Source organism: Callospermophilus lateralis, chromosome 15 (genome assembly GCF_048772815.1).
Source record: "Callospermophilus lateralis isolate mCalLat2 chromosome 15, mCalLat2.hap1, whole genome shotgun sequence".
In the NCBI taxonomy this organism is placed as follows: Eukaryota; Metazoa; Chordata; class Mammalia; order Rodentia; family Sciuridae; genus Callospermophilus; species Callospermophilus lateralis.
Window position 1 is genome coordinate 16,009,828 of NC_135319.1, and position 11,027 is coordinate 16,020,854.

At 39.3% G+C, this 11,027-nt stretch overlaps 1 protein-coding gene and 1 pseudogene across 1 annotated transcript; one reads left to right on the forward strand and one right to left on the reverse strand.

Moving 5' to 3' along the window:
- The first annotated feature begins 2,562 nt into the window (after positions 1–2,562).
- On the forward strand, positions 2,563–3,066 carry LOC143381517 (putative acetylcholine receptor chaperone pseudogene; annotated as a pseudogene).
- A 2,647-nt stretch (positions 3,067–5,713) lies between these two features.
- On the reverse strand, positions 5,714–8,985 carry LOC143381512 (vomeronasal type-1 receptor 90-like). The gene is made up of 3 exons (XM_076835170.1): positions 8,170–8,985; positions 6,188–6,287; positions 5,714–5,799 (listed from the first exon to the last, which is right to left on the reverse strand). Exons 1-3 carry the CDS (start codon positions 8,983–8,985, stop codon positions 5,714–5,716), a joined length of 1,002 nt encoding a protein of 333 aa, XP_076691285.1.
- Positions 8,986–11,027: the final 2,042 nt, after the last annotated feature.

An 11,027-nucleotide genomic window follows, 5' to 3' on the forward strand; every position in this document is an offset into this window, starting at 1 on the left:
TATCTTGGAAAGTGAGACAGACCTTGCTTCAGGCAAGTAATTCAGGAAATATGGATAAAGTGGGATGCATGATGTATTTCTTTTTTTGCCCAAGTTGAGCTGGGAAAGTAAGAAAAGCATTATGAAGAAACAGCTGGTGTGTTGGGGGGAGACAAAGCCCTCACGCGCTAGGTGACAGTGCTGCATTCAGGGATTCTCTGAAATAAATGACACAAAGTGTGTGGTCCTCAAAACCCTGGGATATGCTTGAGCAAATGAATGGGAGTCCTATTTCTGAGAACAGGGTAAGAATTTTACAAAATTCTAGGTAAATTAAAAGTGTTGTCAGCATAGCTTGTGTTCAGAATATTGACAATACCCATATTTTAAAATAAATCTTCAGAAATTTTGGGCTAAGAAGAGAGTGTTTTTTTTTCTTTTTTCAAAGAAATGGAGACTGAACAGAGTCCCACCAATCTTGTAATTCCAGGAAAATCCTCCAAATCCCAAAAGCTAAATTTAAGGACAGAGATATTCTTTTCCCAAGTTCTAGGAATTTGTATTACTTGGTGTTTTGTAGCCAAAAATGGGGGAAAAAAACACCATCTTTACTTTTTAAATACTTACTGTACTTGCAAACTGAACATCCTGCACCTGTAGTTTTAAATTTCCTAAGTGGCAGAGCATAGGGCCAGGTCTTATAGTATATATTGTGGCAGGAATTGTTTCATGAGAAAATCCTAGGACACACTTGGCAGTAATGTGGGGTTACCCTCTATCAGATGAGGTTTTGAACATAAGAGATTTCCTTCCAAAGACTATAAAACATGGAACAATAAATTAATTGTTTTAATTTTTGTTAAAATTATTTTTTAATTAATTGTATTAAAATATGAAAACAATTAAACAGCACAGAAGTCACTTATATCAACAGTAGTTCTTTTTTGAGTTGTAATAATGACAGAAACAGAACTATGTATATTTATCAAAAAGATGAAATTAAAACATGTCACTTGCCTGGTAAAATGTGTTGAATAAGTAATGTTTAAAATCAGAACATAACATTTTATAGGGAGCTTGCATATTAATGGAGCTAGTCAGTAACTATAGTCTTGTTCATGAAAACCTAAAACCTATTGAGGTCTCCTATGCAAAAATTGGAGACATTTTTTTATCAGTCTGTAAAGTCATGAGTAGGCTAGGAAGGAAATGCCCTCATTGTGCCATTCAGGGCACATCCTCTCACGTGAGAGGGACTCATAGAGCTCAAGTCTCTTTTGCAGATACCAACAACCTCACTAAGAAGCCCAAACTTCCTCCTCCCACAGCCTTACTAGGAACCCCCCTCTGCCTACTGGTTCTGCATCTGAGAATCCATAGCCACTTACCCAGATGGATATGATGGGAAGACGGGGCTGGTTTAGGGAAGGGAGGCTTTTAACTCATCTCTCTGCAGGGCCTTAATTTTTTGTGTCTGTAAAAGTGACAATGTCTCACTGGAGAGCACCAAACCGTCAGGTCTCTAGTGGGACATTTCACCTGCCCCTGCATTTGACTTTGTGCTCAGGTGGATAACAGCTCTCTAGGGAGAACCGGGCTCCCAACTTTTCTCTAAGTTAATTGACATGTGTATTGGGGGATCACAGTCATCCCAAATATTTAGAAAGCATCAACTTCTTACATTGTGACATGGGCCAAATTTGTCTAAAATCACCTAATATTTTGTCAGGACACTTTCTGGTCTGAGATCTTCCTGGCACCCCATGTGAGTTGTTGTTGGCTCTGTGTCTCAGCTACCATTGATGATGGGCATCTTCACCCTCAGTCCCTTCTTACTAGGAGGACCTGGTTTCCGGGGAGTGTTGGCTGTGCTCTCCATTTTTCAAAGTCCAAGGATCTCAGTTCAAGGCGTGACTGCAAATTAAGTTGGAATTGAAATGTGTTGAAGTAAATACCAAGAGTGCAGATGAAGCTGGAGTGGGGGTGGAGGTATTCACAGGCAGTTGAGGCTGGGTGAAGTGGCGCTTGTTTCACTTATTCAAATGCAATTGAGCTTCATTTCTCTTATTGACTTCACCAACAGAATCACTTGGAAGTGGCTCCTTTGGAAGTACAATATTTTCTCAACCATTCCTTTCCTTAAGTACAATTTTATTCCTTCCAATTTATTTTTTTCAATTTATACTGATTGTGAATAAAACTTCTATGAATGCTTGCATACACATTTGGGGGGTAAAACACAGTTTGTGATTGTTGGATCATTTGTGTGACTCTCTGTGTAGTATAAGATATTGCAATGCTATTTTCAAATAGCCTGTATAATTTGGCCTCTGATAAAATGATACAGGCTATTTGAAAATAGTATTGCAATATCTTAAATAAACCTAGTATTCCTGGTTAAATAAAAAAGAAATTGACATTTTTATTCACTCTTTTTCTTGATTTAAAAAAATTTTATGGGTCATTCTGGCTGCCTGCTGCCTCCGCAGCGTCCCTCTAGCTCTCCCTGTGCTAACTGCCTGCGCCTTAGACCCACGGGTGCGCAAAGCAGAAGGATTAGTTGGGACCTGCTTTGGTGACCTTATGGCATCCCCCAGAACCGTAACTATCGTGGCCCTCTCAGTGGCCTTCGGACTCTTCTTTGTTTTCATGGGGACTATCAAGTTGACCCCCAGGCTCAGCAAGGATGCCTACAGTGAGATGAAACGTGCTTACAAGAGCTATGTTCGAGCTCTCCCTCTGCTGAAGAAAATGGGCATCAATTCCATTCTCCTCCGAAAAAGCATCGGTGCCCTTGAAGTAGCCTGCGGCATTGTCATGACCCTTGGGCCTGGGCGTCCCAAAGATGTGGCCAACTTCTTCCTACTCTTGTTGGTGTTGGCTGTGCTCTTCTTTCACCAGCTGGTTGGTGATCCTCTCAAACGCTATGCCCATGCTTTGGTGATTGGAATTCTGCTCACTTGCCGCCTGCTGATTGCCCGCAAGCCTGAAGATTGGTCTTCTGAGAAGAAGCCCTTGCCTGAGAATGCTGAGGAGCAACCCTCCTTATATGGAAAGGCCCCTCAGGGCAAAGTGAAGGTGTCATAGGAAAGTGGAAGTGCAAAAAGTGGACCTTCCAAGCAGTTGCCTCCATGACACCCAGGAAGATGTCAGTGTGTATTTTTCATTTGATTTATTTATCTTGGGGAAAATGGAAAATATAATCTGCAAGTTAATTGGCTTGTGTACATTGTACTCTAAAATGACCTCCCCACATTGACATTTGTGCATCACCTGTAATCACTCTGGGGCAATGCTCACATCTTGCTGCATGTACATGTATACGGCTACTATTGAAGTGTATTTGTGAGATGGACTCCAGCAAGCATGTGACTGTGAGATTATGTGTGGGGAAATGTATTGAACTACTGTGTGCACGCACACACACACATGTGGAGAAGGCTCTGATCTTGAACTAATCCTGCACAGGTATCCTTCCCTTTATAAACTGATTCCAGTAAAGATAGAATAAAACAAATTTCCTAAAAAGAGAATTCCATTTTTGGTATAAAACAAGTGACCTGTTCCCTGGTGGGGATGGTATGTTCTCTAGATAAAGCTGAAAACTTAAACTCACCACTTTAGGGAAAAATTCCTTTAATTTGAAACACCGAGTTATGTGTAAAATTAATTAATTAGCCTTTGCTTCAATAGTTAAGTTTTAAATACTTCATATTGAGTTTAATTTAAACAAAGGATACATGTAGTCAACTGATGGTCTATTCTTCAAGTGATAAAATAGGACATTTCACATTGCCTTTGTTCAAGCCCAACCTACTAAGTTCTTTTACTAACATTTAAAAACTGAAACAGTATCTTGTTACTAGACATCTTCTTCAGATTTTCTTAAGCTCACAGCTGCCTCACTTCCACTATTCTTAGTAGCTAACCAGGATTTGGCAGCTGCTCCACTGTTGTGGTTGAGGGAGCAGGCATTGGTCTTGTTAGAAATTGGAATCTCAAACATTAGCTATTCTCTGAAACTGTCTCTGAAAATTGACAGAGAAGCTGTATCCTGTTTCCCTGCCAAACAGATTTACTACCCCTATTGATTCTTCACTGAACTTTGCCAGTGTAAGTAGAGTTCAAATCACCCCAGAGTTGTCTCCCCTACACTTCTTTAGCATTCCAGTAGGTGGAGTTTAGCTGGAGGAAGGACATTTGACATGGGTTAGTTGGATTGAGCAGTATGGAAATTTGCTTCCTTCATCACAGACTGCTGTTTCTCCTTGTTAAATGTGCTTTGATGGTTTTAGTATTATTGTGCCAGGGATGGGAAAAGGGGTGGGGGGTTGTGTGTGGGGAGAGTACCCATTGTATTTTCTTCAGTGTCATTGTTCTTGGTAATTGATACCTCTGTCTTATTTCTCTCATTCTTTCAAAATAAAAAAAATTTTTGAAAAAATAAATAAAAATTAAAAAATTTTATGGGTTCATATTTTCATAGTATGAACTGTTACCAAGGTTAGTAATTTTCCAGATGCTACTTAAATCTGGTATTTTGTCCTAATTTAAAACACTTCATTCAGATAGTTATCCTACAGGAGCCACTTAAGATAACACTGAGATAGATGTAAATACTGAGGTGCTCAGACTGAACTCACACCAGAACTTCAATTACTTCTTCATCCAGAAGTGGGCATGATGGGAAACTTCAGGGTATCATCTTCAAATGACTGTTTGGAATAGGTTTTTATTTTATGTTTTATTTTTGGCATCAGCCATTGAACTGAAGATTCTTAACCATTGAGCCACATCCCCAGCCATTTTTATATTTTACTCAGAGATAACATCTTACTAATTTGCCTAGGGCCTCACTGAGTTGCTGAGCTTGATGTTGATCTCACAACCCTCCTACATCAGCCTCCCTAGCTAGTAGGATTACAGGCATGCACCACCACAACCAGGTTGTTTGGCACAGCTATGCTGAAACACTTTCAAATTGTTGGAAAAAAATATTTTGACACTCTGAGAGTCATTTCACTTTTCTTTGTAAATTCAGAGGATGTTTTTCTCACAGTTGGCTTAAAGTGATTGCAATATTTTATAATTAGTAAATACACAAAGATCAAATTTACCATTTACCAATGTTTAACAGTACAGTCAGGGCATTAAGCACATTCACTTTGTGTGCATGTATAATCTCCACCATGTACAGAAATTTTTCTTCTCCCTAAATGATCTCTATATCTATCAAATAATAATTCCCCTACTGAACCCCCTCCTCAGCTACTGGAAAATGTTATTCTATATTCTGTCTCTGTAAATTACATTACCCAAAGTTCCACCTTCTATGTGTGGATTTATACAATAATGATTCTTTTTGGAGTGACATTTCATTGGACATAATGTCTTTAACTTTCTTCTGTGGTTTCTTATGGTACCCCATGATATATCCAGACCCCATGTTTATACATTCCTATGCATGTGGATATCAGATAATTTGCACCATTGCCTATTATAAATAATGGTACCAAGAGCAAAGGTGTTCAAGTGATAGTTTTAAGTCCTTGCCAATATTATTTGTTATATTTGTAAAAGCACAATTGATAAATCAGATGGCAGTTTATGATGAGAGATGTTTACAAGTTTTTAGGCATAAGAGAGACTACAAAGACTATTTTACTTATTAAAAGCTACTCCAATCTCATATATTTATAAATATAGGGACTAATGAAGACAATAAAATTGAGATTTACCTCTCAGGGGTTCCGCTCACATTTTCAGTCAGAAATACAATGTACCGCCAGGCACAGTGAAATTCTCCTGTAATTTCAGCAGCTTGGGAAACAGAATCAGGAGGATCATGTGTTTAGGCAGCATTGATCAAAGCGAGGTGCTAAGCAACTCAGTGAAACCCTGTCTCTAAATAAAACACAAGATCGGGCTGAGGATGTGGCTCAGTGTTCGAGTGTTCCTGATTCAATCCTCAGTAACTGCCCCCCCCCACCAAAATAATATAATACTTTAGTTTATCTCAGAGGTATATGAAAAAAGTATCTAGCATGTATTTTTCATTCTCAAGTTTCAAAATAATCACATAAAAGCCCCCATTTATCTATTCATTCAACACAGAAAGCAGACTACACTATGCCATGATGAATGGTTGCCTAGCCGTATGGTGGCTCATTATGAAAATGTATCCATCAGGCAATGATTCAACACTTACTCTCCTTCCCCCATAAGAATTTTAAAAAGTTAAGGCTTTGTTTTTCATTACAGGTGAAAACCAAAGGGCTAGTTGTGGCATAGCCATTGGTCACCATCATCTGGATACAATGACAAATAGGGTTGTTTTTCCACATGGTTCTTGAGGAGATGACAGAGTCCAAACAGAACATGATCACAAAGAAACCCAGGAGTAGCAGGATGGTCCTAGTGGCCCTCTGTTCTGGCGAGGCTTTTGGAGACAGGCTGGTGCCGTGAAGGTGCTGGCACTCCTCTTAAGCCTATGCCAGAGGGTCACCATGTTCCCACTGGAGAGGGCCATGAGCCCTATAAGGGAGACATCCCGTAAAGCACCTCATATGGAAAACAAATGCCTGAGGAAGTAGCTCATGAGTAAGATAGTGCAGGAGTCACTGAGGAATATAAGAGTGTGTGTGAGGTCACAGTGGAGTTGTCAACAGCAGAGATTGAGAAATGGGCACTAAAGGACATATAGAAGACCCACAGGAAAAGAAGGGATCTCAGGTTGTCCTGTGGTGATTTAGGCTTAAACATTGCCAAGGGGGAGCTTGAGAAAAATAATGTGTGTCCCAATTATATGGACCATGTCACATTCTGTCACTTTGATCCAAAGTTTAAATTAGCCTATTCATGACTCCACACATTGTGATGCCTGAGATTCCGAGCTGTTGGGAATTCCAGTTATGCATCAACACCCTGGGCTACTTGCACTTTTCTTTGTAATTTCAGAGAAAGTTTTCCTCACCCTTGATTAAAAGGTAATTGAAACATTTTATTATTATTTAAGTACACAAAAGATGATATTTATCATTTACCCATGATTAAGACTATGGGTCAGTGGCCTTAAGAAAATTCAAATGTGGGTGCATGGATTCTCTCTACTGTCTCCCCAATTTTTCTTATTCCTAAAATATCTCTGGATTCATTAAATAAAAATTCCCCAGGGGACACCCTTCCTCAGCTGCAGGAAAACACCATACTACAATCTGTCTTTATAAACTATACAAGCCAAACTTCCATCTTTTACAGGTATATTTTACACAAATGTTGATTCTTTTGTGATTGACAGTCGCTTGACAGAATGATTTCAAGATTCATCTGTGGTTTCTTATACATCAGCATCATCTTCATATTTAATGCAATGTTTAGTATTTAATGCAATATTTGGTCTTTGCATATTGTACTACTGTAGATTCCACCCCCCTGTGTGTATGTAAACAGTTTTGATTCTGGTGGCAATGCAAGATGGTCACAATGTACCCTCTTGACATAATAAATTCAAGACTCATCTGTGGCTTCCTATGCATAAGAATCTTTCTCCTATTTAATGTTGAGTGGAACTCCATGATATATCCAGACAATATCTTCATACATTCATATGCTTGGGAATATCAGACTATCTCTGTCAGTGACTATTATAAATATGGCATGCTGAGAAATGGTGATTAAATAATAGTTGTTGTCCCTATATCTAGTTTTTTGTTATATTCATAAATGTTCAATTGATTGATGAGATGGCAGTTTATGAAAAGGGGTGTTTACAATCTATAGGCATAAAGGAGATTTCTGAGACTCTTGATTTATTAAAACCACTGAAATCTCTCACATACCTATAAATATATGGACTGATTCAGAGAAAGAAAGTGATATTTACTTCCTAAGGTTCCTTTCACACATCAATCAGAAATATAAAGTTACTAGCTTTGTTGGAGCCATAAGGACAATAATCTGTCATGTTTTCTCATTTTCAAGCTCTATGTAATCATTTTTAAAAATCACTTTATGCATTCATCCAACACGGAGAGCAAACTCACTATGCCAAGATGCATTGATGCATGGTGGTGCGGTGGCTGAGGTCAAGAACTGACCCATCGTGCAATGATTCAACATTGACTGTCCTTCCCCCACAAACATTTCAAAAAGGTAACGCTCTGTCTTGATGGTGGCATAGCTACTGAACACCATGATCTGGACAGAACGGCACACAGGGTCATTGTTCCACATGGTTCTTGAGGAGGAGATGATGCAGTCCAAACAGTACATGAGCACAAAAATTCCCAGGAGCAGCAGGATGGCCCTGGTGGCCCTCTGTTCTGGGGAGGCTTTTGGAGATGGGCTGTAGCCGTGAAGGTGCTGGCACTGCCTCTTATGCCTATGCAAGAGGGTCACCATGTACCCACTGAAGAGGGCCATGACCCCTATAAGGAATACATCCCATAATGCACCCAGGATGGTAAACAAATGCCTGAGGAAGTAACTCATGGGCAAGATAGTGCAGGAATCACTGAGGAATATAAGGCCCTGTGAGGTCACAGTGGAGTTGTCAACAGCAGAGATTGAGAAGTGGGCACTGAAGGACATATAGAAGACCCACAGGAAGAGAAAGGACCTCAGGCTGTCCTGTGGGGACTTAGGCTTAAACTTTGACAAGGGGGAGCTTCTGGGCCTGAGGGTGATGGCCTGCAGGACACTCAGCAGGCAGGTGGCATAAATGGACAGGCCCCTCATCAACCTGTACAAGTAGGCAACTGATTTACATATCACATCACCCCAAAGCCCCGCCTGAGATGCAAAAGTGTCTACAGCTAAGAACCCCATGTTGAGCAGCAGCAGGAGATGGGTTAAAGCCAAGAGACTGATGATCCAGTTCATGTCCTTGAGCCTCTTGTCACACAGAAACTTGATGACATGGAACAGAAAGAGGATGATGTTGGCAACAATCCCAATTCCCACTTCAGAGTAAAAGGTGATGCTTGGGTTAATAAGGCCATCCAGCATGTGGTTTTTTCTCGTCTTTTGGGGTAAGGAATCATAGAGTACATGTCTTAGGAGAAAAGTAAGAAAATTCATTATCACAAATATTAAATTTCATCCATCTCAGCAAACACTTTTGTCAGGAGGAAAATTTTTTAGCCTATCCCAATGCCCCCATTCCCCTCTAACTGAAGTTTTGCTGACACACCCTGGCAACCATTCTTTCCTCTCTCTTTTTCCATGATTTCCCAATCATGGCTGGATTACATTTCATGCAAAGTTCGAAGTGTTTTCCTGTGCATTAAAAATGATCACACCTGTCATATATTTCTCATTCACAAGCTCCAATGTTATAGAAAATCTTTCCCTGATACAACCTTGAATTTTTCTTGGTGATATGTGACTGCAAGGGTGGAGTATGTGTCCTTCTTTTAGTAAGGACTATGTACTTTTTGGTCAGTTGAAATTATGGGGGTTTAATTAGAAAGAAAACCCTCCTAAGCAAGGAGTCTTAATGTCTTAGGCCATGCATCTTTATGTTAGCTTCTTGTTACCTTTATTCTGGTTTGTTCATGAACACTGTGATTTTGTTCATATATTCACAAAGAAAATGCTAAGTATTGCAACCTCTGAAGTTGAATATACCTATATAATCTTCCATTTAAAGGATACGTGTTCAACTTTGAGTAGCCCATGAGCCTGGGCTCTGGGCTCATCTCATCTATAAGCTGAACAAAACCTCATCGTGTCTATACCCAAGATACTCCTGTAGGGAGTACGTTTTCCCTACAGGGAAGGATTGCTGTGCTGAAGGATCTCTGTGGAATTGTTCAATTTTTTAGACTTCTGCAGATCCTCATTCATAGAAATCTCTTAATAGTTGATCATCTCTATCACCAACTCAGAGAGTCTAAAAATTACCAGAATTGCAATCTGTTGGGAATCTCTGTTGAGAGAGAACTGAGTGGATTTTAGGACGATTTGATTCCTTTACACAGCTACCTATGTTAAGAATTTTTGTTATAGAATCACAATTTGACCTATGTGATCCAAGTCCAGTGTCAAATACTAGCAGAAACACATTTCAATATTTTTTCTACTTAAATATGTACAAAGCTGGGTGCAGTGGGGCACACCTGTAATCCCAGCAGCCCAGCAGTTTGGGAGGCTGAGGTTAAAGGATTGTGAGTTCAGTGCCAGCCTCAGCAACTGTGATGCACTTAGCAACTCAGTGAGACCCTGTCTATAAATAAAATACAAAATAGGGCTAGGGATGGGGCTTGCTCAGTGTCACTTAGTTCAAGGCCCAGTACCAAATCAAAACAACAACAACAAAAAATCCTTAAATATGTGGAATCATTGTGGTAAACAGAACCAAAATTAAAATAGATACACATTCATTGAACTTGAGAAATTTATTATAGTGTAATTATCCAACCTCACTTTGAAATATGAGTTTGTTTGTAGTCCAAGTTTTCTGTCTGCCTTCCAGAATGCAATAGAATTTTTCCTGACTCAAGGGGTCCAAATGTAAAATTTATACTTGGGTTTATTATACTGGTGCCCCACACATACCAGATACATTTTCTACTACTGAACTACATCTCCAGGTGTGATTCTAGAGAATTTTGAAATGACTTACTGGCAGAATGTTTTCCTGGAAAACATATATTTACTTTAATCCAAGCATCTCCTATAAGTAATAATTAAGATTTAATTTGTGTTTTCACATACTGAACCATAATAACACATGAAAACAAAGTCATAAGGCTAAATTAGTTCATGAGCCTATGGATGTAAAAGACACTAAGGAAATCCCAGCTACTCAGGAGGCCAATACAGGAGGTTGTCAAGTTCAAGGCCAGCTAGTAAATTAGTAAGACCCTATTTCAAAATAATAAATTAAAATTGGGCTAGGGATGTACATCACTGATAAGAAGCCCTGGGTTCGGTGACTGGTACAAAAACTAAAAGTGCTAAGGAAAGCTGACATGTTAAAGATGTATGAACATTGGGAACCATGTGAGAATTCAGAGTGTAAGTACAGGTTTCATTTAAACATTGAA